The sequence below is a fragment of the Notolepis coatsorum genome (assembly GCF_963971535.1).
Source record: "Notolepis coatsorum genome assembly, chromosome: 14".
Classification (NCBI taxonomy): domain Eukaryota; kingdom Metazoa; phylum Chordata; class Actinopteri; order Aulopiformes; family Paralepididae; genus Notolepis; species Notolepis coatsorum.
Genome location: NC_140178.1, coordinates 44,087,319 through 44,105,763, shown reverse-complemented (window position 1 = coordinate 44,105,763; position 18,445 = coordinate 44,087,319). Strand labels below are relative to the sequence as shown.

Below are 18,445 nucleotides of genomic sequence, written 5' to 3'. Positions count from 1 at the left end.
GAGGGAGACCATTGACAGTTTCAATTTGTATCCATCCATGAAGATGGTAAACTGTCAACACACATTTTGGTATACAGGAGGGAAAAAAACAAAGCATTAACTTAGTTTTAGTAATTATTTTCATCAGGTGAATTTTAAACAAGACTGTCTAACTGTCCTGTGAGGCTAATGTCATATCAGCTGGTTTGTTAGAAACAGGTTCAGTGCCATTACAGCTTAAAGGGATATTTCACTTTAGTAGAACATGTCAAGTTTCAGCAGTCTCTGCGGCTTGCGCCGATCGTCATACTAACTCGTTTGGCTGAGTTAGCGGGAGGGAAGTCGTGGGTGGTAATCTGGCGTTGTGGACAGCGACGCCTACAGGTCAGGTCTGGGCGCCTGCTCAGCGAAAGGCAGGAAGTGGTGAAGGCAGCGTGACCTCCCACGCGTTACACCAATGAGAGTCCTCGCTGCCAGGTGAAAAGAGAGCCGCTGGCTGTCTCTGCATGTGTCGGAGGAAGCATGTGGTAGACTTCAGGGTTCCCTTGTACCGACCAGTAGGGGGAACATGCGCACAACGACCAGGTAGGGGAGGGGGGGAATTGGCATAATGACTAAATTGGGATGGGGAGAAAAGCATAGAAAATCGGGCAGAGAAAAAGATAAAAAAAATAAAAAAGAGGTTTCAGCAGTCTTAGCTCTATGTAAGTGCATCTACAAGTAAGCTAGCGACCACTGTTGTCCACTGTCAACATCACCATTCCTCCCAGGTATCAGGATCCTCATTCACTTCTACTCATTTTGAGGTCCTAGTCTAACTATCATACATAGTATAAACAAACTACTGCTGTGCAGAATTCAATAAGACAATTCTGAGTCAAGGGTACATGATTGTTTTGGTATTTGATGTATCTTTACAGATGTATTACACAAAAGCAGATTTGTTGTAAATTTGATATGCTGTCTGGCATAGGATTTTGAAGAATGGCTACTCTGTTTACCTGCTGCCTTGCTGGAGGAAAGATTATAAACATTCTCAAATGAGAAATAGTTCCTTTACTGATCATTTGAAAATGGCAACATTCGCTAAAAAAACAAACAACCTTTGACATAGAACAAATATATTCTCTATAGTTTGTTTATACTTTAGAAGTATTATATTTAGACATCGTCCTCAAAGTGAATGAGGAGCCTGACACCTGGGAGGACTGGTGGTGTCGACAGCAGACACCGGGGACAGCAGTGTTCACTAGCTGACTTGTAGATGACTTCAGATAGAGGTAAGACTGCTGAAATGTTCTACTAAAGTGAAATATCCCTTTAAATTCCTTCTCGTAAACTCAGTTAAAATGGATTTTCTACTTGCCCAGCTATAATTGCTTCCCTTTGTGTCTTTATAAATCCAAACAGCTTTAACCCATATCCTGAAAGGATCAGTATTAAACTCATTCCCAATATCCAGTTGTACTGCAATTGATGCAAGTAAAAAATAAATAATAAAAAGGTTCATACAAAATAATTTATTCACAACAATAAAACAGTTCTCTTATTGGAATCGCCTTCCCAAACAAAGTTATCATAAACATATTTTGTGTGGCAAAAAAGCAAATGTTTGACTTGAGTTACATTTCCCCCTTGTGGATTCTAGTTGTAATAACGCCTATTACTCCAAAACTTCCAATATTCACAATGAATAGAGAGAGTAGGCAAGAGCAGGGGCTTACAAGCGCCACATTAGTTGGGTTCGATTAGGTGGCCTGGGCAGGCTTTTCAAACAAAGCTTCTGGCATGGGGTCAAATCTGGTTCAACATGGTGCCTGCCCAGGGCAGAAATCAAACCCTGGCATCAACAGGTGGGTGATAAAGACATCCCTCTCCTAGAACTATAAGAGGAGAATGGGTCAGAAACGTTCAGAAATGGCTTCCCTGTTACCTCTGGGAGACAAGTTGCGTTGCCTCCCAGGGCTGAATAACTTCCATGACAGTGTTGGGGCTGTGTGACCCATCCTCTTCTTTGAATTCTAATCCCTCTCCAGGATGTTAGATTAGCAGATTGGTCCAGTGGGTTGGTGGGTGCGGCCACGTTCTGGTTCTGCCAGTGTGGATTAGTCAGTGATGATGAGCTCATCGCAGCCCCAGTCCTCATAGCTGCCGTCCGGGAGGTACCGTCGAATGATGATGGGGATCTTCCTGCCCCTGAGCAAACACAAGAGCCACAATCAAATACTAGGAATGACAGAACATCTACAAAGCAATGATTCATATGTATAGAAAATTACTGTATTGGTCCAAATATAAGCCAATTTATGGAAAAATACCCTATTGAAGACAAAATCTTGTTTTTATAAAGAAAATTATTTCTGTCAATTTCCTGGAAACGGCCACTTTGCAGACAGTGGCAAGCTTTTCTGACTGTTTGCATTTTTAAGGTGGTCTTTTTGGGCTCACCATCTTCTAACATTACACTCTGTAACGTCATATTTCTTGGCTGCTTGACAGTCGTTTGATGTGCTTTGTGCTTTTAAGGCAGAATGACCTATTGCCTAAATCTGAGTGAATGAACGCAGCAGGATGAACAGAACTCATGCTCCACGTTCATAAGATTCTTCCACACTCTTGCTCTCCGTCTCTTTAAAAAAAATTAACTTGTCACTGCAGGCTGTGTGAGAGATACACAGAGAAGACATTGACTCGCTTGGGTAACACTTGTTTAGCACAATCTGTTGTTGTGAATTTATAATGACATTTAAACGTCTAGTAGGTATGTCATCAGGGCGAGAAAGACAGAGACAAGACGCATGTAGAAAAATATGTCTCAATGTTTAGATACTGTTCTCTTACTTGAGCTCCTTCATAGCAATCTGCAGAGGGTCAGTCTCTCCCTCTAGCTCCACCATGACTGGGGCACACATTCTATAGGGAACACAACAGCACATAATATGACAGTTGAATCAATGATAAATTCTAGGTTTAGTTCTATCATGCGAGTGTGGTTTAATCAAAGTCTATCTAAAGAGAAGTCGGTTCACTCCGTCACCGTTTGATAATGAGGACTAACCAGAATTGACCCCAATCTCTTTGAATGGGGGTTCATCTGGATCTAGGAATCAGTCATACATAGAAATGTTTTTTTTCCTCCCATATTTGAATAATCTGGTTGAAAAGAACAATATTGTGATGCCCTTTCCCTCCACTACATACATTTTACTTTGGAGAATCATGAAAACCATAATATTAAAATCGTCATCATCCATACTTTTAACACACTACACTTCCTCTCAAAACCAATAGCATATATCTGCAGCGCCCCGGCTTGCACTGTGTGATGCGTCGGGGCTTGTACTGTGTGTTGTTTCCCCATAAAAACCCAACAGCATTTGCATTTCTGTGTTCCGCGTTGCGGGTTAGGGTTAACACATTGGGCGCCGGGCATTGTGCCCATCTTATACCACTCTCTGCCACCGTTGAAAGCCTATGGAGATGTTTACCTTCTTTGCAGGGCTATAACTTTTTTAATTGTATTGCTATATTGACATTACTATGGCCCATTCAACATCGATTATCTATCGTTCAGGATGTGGGAACGTTATATTTTTTCATTCATACATTGTTGTGTTACTAGCGTCGAGAATATAAGTATGTTTTTAATCTTTTCTGCTGTAATTCCAAAAACAGTAGTTATAGGCACTGAAGCATAGATTATCGATTGGCGTTTCTCTCCTATACATGCTATATTAAAAAATTCAAATGGATATTATCGGTATACATTATGCTTCATCATGCGTGAAGGAAAGGGGGGGGGGGGATCGTTTATAATTCCTTGATCGTCACTAACGGCTTTATTTACTATGGCTTGATACGTTGATCAGATGGTTTGCAGTGAAATGAATAAACAATCGGGCTGAAAATAACGTTACTGTCCTCTTACCGTGCGCCGATGAGACTGGAGGAGAAAGATCCCAATTATTCGACGCCGATCTCCTACATCCATTTCCGGTTTGTATGGTGCAATAAACACCGAAATCATATTGATTATTGCGTTATGGCAGCGATCCATATGCACTATAGTGTTTGTTTGGAGTCCCGTAACGAGATGTGACTGCCGGAGGAATTTCCTCGATGCACCGATGACAACATCCGGTTTTGAGAGTGTAACTCGCCCAACCATCCATCAGGCGGCGGTATTGAGGAGTTGCAGTCTCATTCAGGGTCCCGCTGGAGCACCGGAGGTTGGCTGGATGAATTATGAATGCCATGGCGAAAAAATTAAATATTGATCTCAAAAACGCTGTACAGATACTACAGAGTATTGGTATTCTTGGAAAAACACGTCACTTGCTGAGCACCGAGGTTGCCACAATGTTATATTACTCTATGGTTTACCCATATATCAATTACTGTAATTTAGTTTGGGGTAGTACTCATCAGACCAAACTTGAGCCCATATACCGTCTGCAGAAACAAGCTCTAAAAATAATCAGCTGTGTTCAACGAAGTCATTCTTCTCAGCCTCTATTCCATAAGTTAGGTATACTCAGTGTTTATCAAGTGAATCATCTTCAGACTGGTTTATTTGTGCATAGTTCTTTAAACAGAGCCCTTCCCCCTTTTTTTCATGACATGTTTGCCCACAATCACCAAATTCATAATTAACCCACACGTAGTTCCTGTTTGCTTAGACCACCCTTTTCCCGCACTTCCCAATCTCAGTTTTGTTTGCTCTACCGAGGGTCAAAGTTGTGGAACTCTTTGCCTCAACATATTTTGGAATTTTCTTTTCTGAAATTCAAAAGAGCACTGAAATCTCATCTCCTAGATCAACAATACTTCCCATATGGACTTCCTTTACAAACTGTGGTCTGATGGCTTGTTGTATTTTGTTATTGCATTTTCGTTTTATTATATAATCTTCCTGTCATTAATTGTTTTCTCTACCAGAAATCGTATGGCATGGGTGCCTGCTTCGGTGTCTATGTAGGCCTGCTTGTGTGTGTTTGTTTGTTTGGGGGGGGGGGGGGGTTATATTTTATCTTGATATAATGTAATTTTGCTTCCTGGTGAATGCCACATGCAAGCCCCTTGAAGGTTTTTAGGCAATTCTCCTACACATCCCTTGTGAATTATATTGTATTATATATGTAATTGTTTTTATATGTGTAAATAAACAAACAAACAAACAAATTTACTATGGCTTGATACGTTGATCAGATGGTTTGCAGTGAAATGAATAAACAATCGGGCTGAAAATAACGTTACTGTCCTCTTACCGTGCGCCGATGAGACTGGAGGAGAAAGATCCCAATTATTCGACGCAGATCTCCTACATCCATTTCCGGTTTGTATGGTGCAATAAACACCGAAATCATATCGATTATTGCGTTATGGCAGCGATCCATATGCACTATAGTGTTTGTCTGGAGTCCCGTAACGAGATGTGACTGCCGGAGGAATTTCCTCGATGCACAGATGACAACATCCGGTTTTGAGAGTGTAACTCGCCCAACCATCCATCAGGCGGCGGTATTGAGGAGTTGCAGTCTCATTCAGGGTCCCGCTGGAGCACCGGAGGTTGGCTGGATGAATTATGAATGCCATGGCGAAAAAATTAAATATTGATCTCAAAAACGCTGTACAGCGTTGTTGGCGTTCAACGCATGGCGGGCAATAACGCTGTAAAGCGTTTTTGGCGACCAATGTGTTCAAAATAAACAGCACAAACTGACTACTTCCGGGTTTTACCGGAAACAACACACAGTACAAGCCCCAACGCACAGTCACACACACAGTACAAGCCGCATGATTTCACCCCCCCCGTAGCCTCTGTTTGCGAAGACGCTCTCTGATTGGCTAGGCCGCGTACAGCAAAAAAGAAAAGACCCTCTATGACAGGTTTAGCTCCAAAGGGTCTCTTCCGCCTTGTACATATATTCTCTTCTTCGAAGTGGTTATGCTTAGGCATTCTTTCTAAGTGGTTATGCTTAGGCATTCTTTCGAAGTGGTTATGCTTAGGCATTCTTTCGAAGTGGTTATGCTTATGCATTCTTTCGAAGTGGTTATGCTTAGGCCCTCTTTCGAAGTGGTTATGCTTAGGCCCTCTTTCGACGTGGTTATGCTTAGAGTTAGGGTTAGCCAATCGGAGAGTGTCTTTTTCTTCTTTGCTGCAATCAAAGAGCGTCTTCGCTCACAGAAGCTACGGAAAAAAAGCATGCGTAAAAGCCGGGGCTCTGCGGCTCTGCAGATATACCCTACTCCTCAAAACACTCAAAATTTTATGACTCATGAAATCAAGCGCTGATGCAATCAACCTTTCGTGAACCATGTGACAACAAATTAATTTAGAATTTTATCTTGCCAATTGCACAGAAAAATAACTTACGCTATTTGAAGGGCCCGGGTCCCCAACACCCTGGCCCTCTCGTATTTGGTCATGTATGGCGTTGTAATTCGCTTCAGGTTGGCCAGCGGGTTTTCTCCAGCTGGCAGAATCGCCACATTCTCACGGTCTTCCTGGTTTCAATACGAAAATGAGAACAGATTTTCACACACCATCCAATCCATGGACCAACATAAATTAGGCAGCAGAAGGGATAATTATAAGGAAAGTGAAAGTATGAGGGCCGACGTTCCACTCTACTGGTTAAAGTTGCTTACTCGTGAGTAGTACGTTCATTGATAAAGAAAAATAATGTCCACAGCCGCTCCGGTGTAAAACAAAGATATCCAAATGGTTTATTTATCTTCCACAGCAAAGTCTTTCTTTACAGAAGTGATCCTAAAGCTATTTTCCTAAATATTCACGTCACTACTAAAAGCAGTACAAGGTAAGAAAACAGTATTTCCCAGTCTCCAAAATCACAGCCGACAGACACATGACAAAATTCCTCCACACCTGAAAGCCGTAAATCAACTTGCCTGCTCTTTCCACAGCAAAATGGTAGGCAAGGCACCCGGGTCTAGAAATGCAGGCTTCAATCTATGTTGTTTAGTCTATCTGTTCAGTACTGCTCAGCACTGTTTCAAGATGCACACTGATCTCTTCTTCTTCTTTAGAATTTCCGGCAGTGTAGACGCATCGTGGCGTATTACTGCCCTCTGCAATTCTTTTGATGGTCTCTTCTTCTTCTTTCTTGGCGTATTTCTTCCCTCCTCAGTTCTTATACTACACTAGTGGTGTGCCATATTTAGGCCTCTTCAACACACACTTTCTCCTTCTTCTCTGCTCCTCTTGTCTGTCCAATACTAATAAATACACTAACGCTATATCCTCTGGTACAACTCTGAAGCATGCAGAAATGTCAGCACTGCCTCTGTGATCAGCTGGTGGTTCTCATTATCCATGCCAAAGAATGATTTAAGAGATAAGGAAGAGACTCCCAACTCTACCAGACTTTTATAAAAGATTTCCCTCTCTTTCCTATACCTTTCACATTTTAGGAAGACATGCCCGACAGTTTCAGTCTCTCCACATTCACACCCCCCATCTGGATGTTTGCCCACAATGCACAAGGTACTGTTCAACCCACAGTGTCCCAGCCTCAGTTGAATATAGATACACAAATGTTCTAGAATCTAGAATGTTTGATTATGACATCATACTGTGACATCACAAATGTTCTATTATGACCAAAAATCCAATCAATATTCCTACTGCCGTTTCAAGGTTATAAAAATAAACATATAAACATTCATATAATACAATAACCTAAATATATAGCTGTGGCTCCTCTACAGAAAGAGTTACTGGTCAAGATGAAATAACTAATATATTATGTTTCACAACTCGACATTGGATCACTCACGTCTTCTACATTTTCCAGGTCATCCATCCCCTCGTCATCATCAGCTTCATCAAAGTCTCCATCATCGAAGCTTAATAAATGTACAGGGACATATTACTATATATAATGTGAACAATGTTTAGAATAGGTTACGTTGTCATTGACCTAGCCTGATCAGCTAGCTGTACGTTGCCACCATGCGTAGAATAGATACACAACTAGCCAGCAGCTAGAAAGATTCCACGTTGGACTAACGTTACAACAAAACACAAAGGAATCGTTTTTCTAATATGTTTACATGTTCTATACTTACTCGGCTTCGTTATCGGACATGTTTCTTTTCTATATGAATTAATACGCCTTCTAGATATAAATGTATGTGAATTTCAGAGGTGTTTTGTTATAAACGCGCAACGCCGCAATTCGACACAAGTCTCGACAACAACATGAGCGTACGATCCAACTTCCGGTTGAACGGTGCACCCACAATTATTCCGGCTTCTCGCAGAAAACGCTCATGCATCGTTCCGCTCGGTTCACACAAGAAATGTCAGGCAGTTACATGGATACATATTTAATAATCGTTTATATCTTGAGAAATATGAAAATATTGACCACATGTCATACAATGGCAAACTCTTTCCATCCAAAAAAGTCTACCATAAAGTGCAAGTTTTAATAAAAATATTGTATCCAGTTCAAATGTGCAAGGGAAATTACAGAATAAAGACATTTTAAAAGTTAATATTGAGGAAAAAATATCTGCAGGGGGGAAAAACGCAAATAGCATGACACATTCTCACAATTGCATCATTATTGTATTGAGTCAATAACAGTTTAGTTATTACGAGCATCTTCCATGGTAGAAGGAATGTGAATCACTACCCACTTTCAAAAACACTCTCAAAGAACACCTACGGGAGACTGCATTTCGAAACTGGCCCCTACAAATGTCCTAACCCAGTTGTACAGTAAATTACCAAGTATGGCTTTGTCAGTATTCCAATGTACAGTGCACAGTGTCCCCCCCCCCCCCCCACCTCCTCCAATGTACAGTTTCTACGTCAAATGTATATACACTCTTTTTTCTGGACACTTTTTGTATCACAAACAGTACTGTATTTGCAAATCTGGTATGTCAGAAATGTATAGATGTAGCAGTACTGTCTATCTGTATGTCGTGTGTGTCATATATGTTATGATGAATTGAAAATGGGGGACCCTGATGTAAACAAGACGAAAGTCTTTCTCTGGTCTGCATCCCCTTAACAATTGTATGTATTGAGCTGTACTGTACTGTACCCATTCTGCAATCTGTTAATAAACTTTTCAATCAATCAATCAATCAGAATAGTGCAAGTTCTGTATTTATATTTCTTTCAGAGTATGAGTGAGGTAAAATATTTTAGTTGAGTGTCTATGTATAAGTCTAGCCATGGTGACAGAGATCATGTGTAAAACTGCAGGGTCATGCCTGGGGACCAATATTTTAACCCCACTAACATCACAACGGCTGCATCTGTCTGTGTTTGTCCTTGAAAAGTATTCCAATACGTTTTTCCAATCAATATTTCACAATGTAGAGGAGCCAAAGCTATATATTTAGGTTATTGTATATTATGAATGTTTATATGTTTATTTTTATAACCTTACATTGAAACGGCATTAGGAATATTGATTGGATTTAGATTGTCATTGAACCGTCTTATTTGTCATAATAGAACATTCTAGAACATTTGTGATGTCACAGTATGATGTCAATACAAACATTCTAGAACATTTGTGTATCTATATATATTCAACAATTCTCTCAGAAGAAGCCAGGTAAAGTAGCGTCTGACCCAGGGTCATATCGACCCATAGCCTTGACGTCTGTATTGTGTAAAATTATGGAAAGGATGATTACTAATAGATTCGTTTATTTTTTAGAAAGTAAGGATCTTTATGTTGGATTTCAGAATGGGTTTATAAATGGCAGGTCTACAATGGAATCAGTAGCTGTTCTAGATCAGGACATTAGACAGGCTTTTGACAATAAGGAAGTAGTGGTAAGTGTATTTTTGGATATCGAGAAGGCGTATGACTCTTTGTGGAAAGAGGGGTTGCTTTTGAAATTGTATGAGTTAGGAGTTAGAGGGAGATTGTTTAATTGGATAAAGGATTTTCGATTAGACAGGACGATCCAAGTATGTGTGGGGGTGCAAACCTCAAAAACTGTAAAAATAGAAAATGGCACCCCGCAAGGAAGCGTGATTAGTCCGGTCCTCTTCGATGTTATGATTAATGACATTTTTGGGCGAATTGGAAGAGGGTTTGGGGTGTCTTTATTTGCAGATGATGGGGCCATATGGAAAAGAGGGAAGAATGTTGAGTATTGTTTAAAGCAGGTACAAAGAGCTCTGGGGGATGTAGAGGAATGGGGAGACAAGTGGGGTTTTAAAATCTCCGCCTCTAAGTCTAATTATATAATTTTTGGTTTTAAAAAGAGGGTGCTTAGGGGTGGGCTGGTTATGTATGGGTCTCCCTTAGAGAGAGTGAAGGTGTTTAAATTTTTGGGAGTTTGGTTCGATGAAAGAATGAATTGGGCTGTTCATATAGAGAAAACCCTGGCAAAGTGTGAAAGAATAGTGAATGTGCTGAGAAGCTTGGCTGGGAGTGGGTGGGGAGCGGATAGAGAGACCATGTGCATGATATATCAGACGATGATCAGGTCAGCAATTGACTATGGCTGTTTTGTGTACAGCTCTGCGGCCAAGTCTAATTTACGAAAGCTGGATGTGCTTCAGTGCAAGGCTCTGAGAATCTGTTGTGGAGCTTTTAAGACCACCCCAGTTCCAGCACTATTGGTGGAAATGGGGGAGTTGCCCTTAAACCTGAGGAGAGTAAAGTTAGGGCTACAGTACTGGGCAAAATTGAGTGGGACTAGTCTGTCCTTCCCAGCTAGGTGTTTACTTTCAGGAGACAGGGATAAGTATAAGCCTTTTTTGTCCAGTATTGATCAGTGGGCCAGGAAGTTGAGATTGCATCAGGTGGGGGTTGCGGAGCACACTCATTGGCTGTCAGTGCCATTTTGGCTAGTTCCTGATCGAGTCATTGAATTTAGGTTCTTGATGGAGGACGATAAGGGCGAGATTGTGGGAGAAATAGAGAGGTTCCTTTTGGCCTCAGGGTCTCTGGAGGTTTTCACTGATGGCTCTGTGGATCCTGAAAGTGGGAGGGCAGGCTTTGGGTGGTGTGTGCCTCGGTTAGGGATCGGTAAGGGACAGAGAATATCTGATGGCAGCTCTGTATTTGTGACAGAGTTGCTTGCCATTCTCTGGGCATTGTGGTGGGTGGAGGAAGTGAGACCAAGCCAGGTGATTATATGTTCTGACTCGGCTGCTGCACTGATGGCTCTGAGGGCAGGTGGGTCTAAAGCTCGCCCTGATCTCATTCAAGAAATAATGTTGGTTTTATATAGGATTGCGAAGGCAGGCTGGTCAGTGGAGTTTTGTTGGGTTCCGGGGCATGCTGGGATTGCGGGAAATGAGATGGCTGATTCCCTTGCCAAACAGAGCCTGGGAAGGGAGGAAGAGATAGGCATTTCAATGGGAAGAGTAGAACTCAGAGAGAAGATAAAGAAAGGAGTTGAGGCTGAGTGGCAGGCTGAGTGGGAAAAGGGGACCAAGGGAAGGCACTATTTCTCTCTGCAGCCTCGGGTCAAAATCAAGGTGGATGGATATGGGTCTAGGAGTGATAGGGTGAAGATGTGTAGATTGAGGCTGGGACACTGTGGGTTGAACAGTACCTTGTGCATTGTGGGAAAACATCCAGATGGGGGGTGTGAATGTGGAGAGACTGAAACTGTCGGGCATGTTTTCCTAGAATGTGAAAGGTATAGGAAAGAGAGGGAAATCTTTTATAAAGTTTGGAGTCTCTCCCTTCTCTCTTAAATCTTTCTTTGGCATGGATAATGAGAACCACCAGCTGATCACAGAGTCAGTGCTGACATTTCTGCATGCGTCAGAGTTGTATCAGAGGATATAGCGTTATATTAGTATTAGACAGGCAAGAGGAGCAGAGAAGAAGGAGATAGAGTCGATAGTAATGTGTTTTGAAGATGAGAAGAAGAAGAGGGTAAACAATCAAAAGTTGATTTACCAGAGGCCTAACTATGGAAACCAAACCACTAGCGTAGTATAAGAACTGAGGAGGGCAGTAATACGCCTGCGGGAAATTCAAGAGAAGAAAGAAGAAGAGATCATCAAACACTGCTGGAAATTTTAAAGAAGAAGAAAAAGAAGAAGAAGAAGAAGAAGAAGAAGAAGAAGAAGAAGAAGAAGAAGAAGAAGAAGAAGAGGTCAGTGTGCATCTTGAAACAGTGCTGAGCAGTACTGAACAGATATACTAAACAACATAGACTGAAGTCTGCATTTCTCAACCAAGGTGCCAAGCCTACCGTTTTGCTGTGGAAAGAGCTGGCAAGTTGAATTACGGCTTTCAGGTGTGGAGGAATTTTATCAGGTGTCGAGTCTGCGGTGATTTTGGAGACTGGGAAAATACAGTTTTCTTACCTTGTAGTAGTGACGTGAATATTTAGGAAAATAGCTTTAGGATCACTTCTGTAAAGAAAGACTTCGCTGTGGAAGAGAAATAAACCATTTGGATATCTTTGTTTTACACTGGACGCTGTGGACATTATTTTTCTTTATCAATGAACATACTACTCACGAGTAGGGCTGTCTTAAATACTTCGAAGCTTCGTTCGATGGCACAAGCTTCGAACATTAAAACATTTTTTTTTTTTACTTCAGTGTGTGTGTGTGTGCATGGGGCCATTGGGTGGGGCCGGGGGACAAATACACTGGAGGAAAGTAACCCAGCTCAGCACTGCCCAAATTATATCATCAATATTGCCTGTTTGAAGGATATCATCCTCAAACACATATACACCACCTACACGCCTATTCTCAGTCCTTGCCCCACAATGGTGGAATGAACTACCCACCCCAGTTAGGACAGCCGAATCCCGTCCAATCTTTCGCCGTCGACTAAAGACGCACTTCTTCAACCATTATCTGAAATAAAATAAAAAAAATCTAACCCTAACTAACCTTACTGTCATGCACTTGTCCTAATAAACTAACCTACACTGTAACACGCAACACTTTGATGAATATTGTTACTCAGCTGATAGAGTTGTATCCTTCCTGATGACCTGTCGTACAGAACTTATAAGTCGCTTTGGATAAAAGCGTTAGCTAAATGACTAAATGTAAATGTGAATGTAAATGCCTTGTAGAATTCCACACATAAGAAAGAAAGATACTGGGATGAATAAACAAAATAGGAAATAAAATGTAGAAATGCATGCAATACATAAATAAATATGAATCTCCATATATGAAATAGAACATTTAGATAAGGTGCTACTGAGATGTTTTGGTGAGTTCTTTGTTTTTTTGTGGAAGTAGCCCTTCTTAGAAATGCATGAACATTCACTGATAATTGGTCTGTAGTGGAGTCTACAAGGTCTACATTGCCGGACCTTGTAGACTGACATAATTATGTGCATAGTTTAGTCTACACAGGCCATATTTCAAATAATCAAAATCTTACTTCATTCATCTTAAACATTCTTGATTTGGGGGATTGGTAGTTCCCATGAAATCTGAAGTTGTTCAAACGACAACAGCGATCCACCTTGAATTAAATCACACAGCCGTGTTGGCTGTGTCACAGTCACGAAAGGGGCTACTTAATTCATTAATCCAATCCACTTTATTTATAGAGCACATTTAAAAACAACAAAGTTTACCAAAGTGCTGTACAAGTCCCACAACATAAGAGAAAAAAAAAAAAGATTATATAAAAAAAAAAAAAATTAATTTGATTTTTTTTAATTCGAAGCTTCGAATTAAAATCGAAGCTCGGCCCCGAAGCTTCGATTGCCAAAAAAAAATTTGAAGGTCAGCCCTACTCACGAGTAAGCAACTTTAACCAGTAGAGTGGAACGTCCCTCATACCACTCCTAACATCACAAAGGCTGCATCTATGTCTGTGTTTGTCCTTGAAAAGTATTCCAATACGTTTTTTCCAATCAATATTGCACAATTTCAACACATCATCTTGCTACTTCTTGTCAGGGAAACCATAGACACATTCCCTTCATTTTGTTGGTAAAAAAATACTTCTTGGAATACTTTCACAGAACAAACAGAAACGTCTGTTTAAGTTTAGAATTAACATAGATGCAGTCATTGTGACATTATGAGGAGTGGAGGTAAAATGTTGATTGCTGAATTAGTGAATGAATGAATGAATGAATGAATGGTCCAACATCATGAATGAGATCAATCAAAAAAAAATTCACAGTTTTACACAGGATGTCGGTCACCATGGCTATTGGCTAGTATAAGTTGTGGCATTACACTCTTGCATCCCATAGTCATATACTTCAGATCAAGGCTCATCCTTTCTTGACAGAACAGGACAAGTCCACCGCCACCTCAGCTTTTCTTCTTCTCTGCTTTCTGGCTCAGCAGCAGCTCAGCTCTTCTTCTTCTCTGCTTTCTGACTCAGCACCTTCAGCATCTTCAGCATCTTCATGGACTTGAACTTTCCTTTTGACTTCCTCAGGTCCTTCAGTCCCTCTCTCTGTAAATCTATTAGATATGTAGCACAGTGAAATAAATATATTAGATATATAGCACAGTGAAATAAATATATTAGATATATAGCACAGTGAAATAAATATATTAGATATATAGCACAGTAAAATAAATATAATAGATATATAGCACAGTGTGATGAGGATGACTAGCTACAAAAGGTTGTATGAGTACTGTGTAGAGCGGGGGGGCCCACACTTTATCTACATGGAGGGCCAAGGACCGAAATGTGACATAGGTGGTGCGACTGGATATTGATAGTTTTCAGCTGAATTTGACCTGTGGGGCTACAAATTCAGCCCTCCACAAAATTATTTTTGGCTATCCAAATGTTCCCAGAGAATAAGAAGATATACTTTGGGCAGAGTTAACAAAAATATGACAGCTAAGGTTGGACAACAGGTAAATATGAATTTTCAATAGAATTGAGTGTATTTTGTGTAAAATGTTTGTTTGCATTGCTAATGTCTGTAAACACTGGAGACAGAATATATTTAAAAACGTACACATTCTGGGCGGCTACGTGGCGTAGTGGGCAAGGCGCTCGCCACGATTGCGGAGACGCTGGGCTCGCCTGTTCGAGCCCAGCACTCCACATTGCTTTCAGTTTAGCTGGTCGTTCATACTAATACACATTGGCCATATTAGGGGGTGGGAAACTGATGGGTGGGGATCGGGCGTTGTGGACAGTGACTCCTACAGGTCGGTTGGTGCGCCTGCGCAGTAGAATCAGGAAGTGTCGGGGGCAGCGTGAGCCTCCCACGCGTTACTCCTCGCCACTGAGAGATCGAGCTGCACAGGTGAAAAGATGCGACTGCTGCTGTTACCTCAAGTACCGGAGGGGACTTGTGCTATGTATGACTTAGTCCACATTGCAGCAGGCTTGTGGGAGGCAAGAAACAGCGTCCGTGACAGGGGAGGGTTGAATTGGATGATACGAAATTGGGATGGGAGAAAATATAGAAAATGGGAGAAAAAGTGGATAAAAAAAAAAGGAGTCTGCAGAGCCCTGAGTGTGGAGAGAGAGAAAGAGAGAGAAAGAGCTATTAGGAGTCTGCAGAGCCCTGAGTGTGGAGAGAGAGAGAGAGAGAGAGAGAGAGAGAGAGAGAGAGAGAGAGAGAGAGACATTAGGAGTCTGCAGAGCCCTGAGTGTGGAGAGAGAAAAAGTGGATACAAAAAAAAAACGTACACATTCTAATTACTTATTTTCAATACACAATTTTTTTTAAAGGTCCTGTGTCTTATAAATGGCCTTTTCCAGTGTTTACCATTGTTTTATAGCAATGGGGGTTTGTATCAATGGGTCTGTTTCTCTAATCCTCATTTTGGCGGATTGCTCTAATTCAGTTGAGACAATCTCCTCCCCCAGTGAACTAGGTCATTCTGATTTGACTCGCTTGGCTACGTAGCAAGGAGCTGATCTGCAGTAACGCCCCCTCTAAGGTTGTAGCGCAACCATTCGCTCAACAACAGAGCGAGTGGAAATACCGACACTTCCTCAAGCGGGTTTTGACAGAGAGGCAGAGAACGAGCGAGCGCGAGAGAGAGAGATAGAGAGACAGGGAGAGATAGATTGAGAGGGACAGGAGCTTCTGTCGGGGAAACATGCATTTACACACACAACCTTGACCGGCGCGCGGGGAAACACTAGGGCTGACCCCTATTAGTCGAATAGTTGACTAATAGATTGAAAGGAGCCGTAGTCGACTGCCAACCTCTTAGTCGAAAAAAATATATATATATATATATATATATATATATATATATATATATATATATATATATATATTCTTTTTAACCCTTTATCTGCCGGAGCTTATTCTCATCCTTGTAGCCTCTCTGCCAGCACTATTTGTCTATGGAGATGTTCACCTTCTTTGCAGGGCTATAACTTTTTAAATTGTATTGCTAAATTGACATTACTATGGCCCATTCAACATCAATTATCTATCGTTCAGGATGTAGGAACGCTTTACTTTTTCATTCACACAAAAATACTGTCTAGAGTATAAATATGTTTTTATCGTTTTCTGCTGTATTTCATAGAACGTGAGTTATAGCCATTTATGCATATATTAGATCATCAAATGCAGTTTGATAGCGATTGACGCCAGATTAAAAATTTCAATTGTACAAGGTCCTAAACGTCATGACTCATCATCTGCTGGTGACCGGAGGGGGGGGGGGGGGGTCGTTTATAATGCAATGACCGACGTTAAATGATTCATGTAGTATGGGTGATATATAGATCAGAACAGTTTGTATGGATAATAATAATCAAAAACACTGAAACTCACCCCAGTCTCCTCTTACCGTTGGGTGATGAGCGTGGAGCAAAAAGATCGCTATTATGTGATGGTGATCTATGCGATCCATTTCCAGGTTGTATAATACTATATACGCCCAAATAATGTTGTTTATTGAGTTATGGCAACGGATCGATATCCAGTGTGTCAAGATGGAGTCCCGCGAGCGATAGCGAGTGGCCGGACGGAATAGGGAGACACACCGGCGTCACAATTATCAACATCCAATAGCAACTCGCTGATCGGCCACCAGGTGGCGGTATTGAAGCGTTGGAGAGTTGAGCGGAGATCTACAGCACCAGTCAATTGAAATATTGATCTCAAAGACGCTGTAAAACGTCATTGGCAGATTATGCATGGCGAGGAATGACGTGGTAACACGTCATTGGCGAGAAAAGGGTTAATTTTTTTTGATCATTCTTTCCAAAAGAAAAGAGGCCTAGAAGCGTGGCTAACGCTAATAGCTTACTTAGGCTAACTGCCTAAGAAAACAGGCACAGAGGCACTGAAAGAGGATTTCACCCATCTAATGAACACACTAGACTAGACAAATCAAGATGTATCCATCAGTGGACCAATTGCATGCTTTTGCAGAGGACTAATAGTTGACTATCGGCAAATTTTGGCCAATCATAGTCGACTATCCAAATCCTTAGTCGGGGACAGCCCTAGGAAACACACACACAACCTCGACCGGCACGTGGGGAAACACACGCATTTACACACACACACAACCTCGACCGGCTCGCGGGGAAACGTATTCCGATCTGTGCAATAATATTCACAGGGGTATATATTGTCATTTGAAACAAGTTACCAATGCATTGTCCCGTAGGATTATGCCCCCGCGGCGAAATTAATTATTATCCCCCTCCTCTATCTCTCTCTCTGTCTGCCAGTCGCAGACTGCGGGAGAATGTCACTCAAAGCGCTTATGGGCGGAGCCAAGCCAAAAACAGCTTGAAATCGGAGTGGAAAAATGCTGCTTTTGAATACTTGATTAGAAATACAAAACAATGAATTTTTTTGAAAAAAACTTTACAGATGTGTTCCATAGACTCAGAGGAATTGTGTAAAGTTGCCCAAATAGTGAAAGGAATAGCAAGACATGTCCCCTTTAAAACTATTTTTAGAATGTATGTGAATAACATGAGACATACATGATAACATGAGATAAAGAGACATGATAACATGAGAGACAAAGACATGATAACATGAGAGACAGAGACATAACATGAGAGACAGAGACCTGGTAATACGAGAGACAAAGACATGATAACATGAGACATACATGATAACATGAGAGAGACATGATAACATGAGACATATATGATAACATGAGAGAAAGAGACATAACATGAGAGAAAGAGACATGATAACAGGAGACAGAGACATGATAACATGAGACAGACATGATAACATGCGAGACAGAGACATGATAAAGTGAGAGGCAGACATGATAACATGAGATGCAGACACGATAACATGAAAGACAGAGACATGATAACATGAGAGACAGACATGATAACATGAAAGACAGAGACATGATAACATGAGACAGACATGATAACATGAAAGACAGAGACATGATAACATGAGAGACAGAGACATGATAACATGAGAGACAGACATGATAACATGAGAGACAGAGACATGATAACATGAGAGACAGACATGATAACATGAAAGGCAGACATAACATGAAAGACAGAGACATGATAACATGAGAGAC

General features: G+C 41.1%; 2 protein-coding genes across 2 annotated transcripts in view; both read right to left on the bottom strand.

The window, feature by feature from the left end:
* Positions 1-1,484: 1,484 nt before the first annotated feature.
* On the bottom strand, positions 1,485-8,220 carry polr2f (RNA polymerase II, I and III subunit F). The gene is made up of 5 exons (XM_084328618.1): positions 8,071-8,220; positions 7,779-7,848; positions 6,356-6,486; positions 2,821-2,892; positions 1,485-2,175 (listed from the first exon to the last, which is right to left on the bottom strand). Exons 1-5 carry the CDS (start codon positions 8,088-8,090, stop codon positions 2,085-2,087), a joined length of 384 nt encoding a protein of 127 aa, XP_084184744.1. The 5' UTR covers positions 8,091-8,220; the 3' UTR covers positions 1,485-2,084.
* Positions 8,221-13,678: 5,458 nt separating this feature from the next.
* The window catches only part of LOC311240514 (MICAL-like protein 1), a gene marked incomplete at its 5' end in the record, with an annotated part of 47,741 nt that continues 42,974 nt past the window's right edge, over positions 13,679-18,445 (bottom strand). The window contains one exon of the mRNA XM_084329091.1: positions 13,679-14,401. Within this exon, the coding sequence (XP_084185217.1) occupies positions 14,286-14,401 (116 nt within the window). The 3' untranslated portion in view covers positions 13,679-14,285. The remainder of the gene's footprint in view (positions 14,402-18,445) is intronic.

What these genes read in the sequence shown, in the direction of transcription:
- polr2f (XM_084328618.1), bottom strand. Translation starts at nt 8,090, where the DNA reads ATGTCCGATAACGAAGCCGA. An exon ending in ACCTGGAAAATGTAGAAGAC is followed by an intron (nt 6,487 to 7,778) that starts GTGAGTGATCCA and finishes TATTGAAACCAG; the next exon opens with GAAGACCGTGAGAATGTGGC. An exon ending in ATTGCTATGAAGGAGCTCAA is followed by an intron (nt 2,176 to 2,820) that starts GTAAGAGAACAG and finishes GTGTTTGCTCAG; the next exon opens with GGGCAGGAAGATCCCCATCA.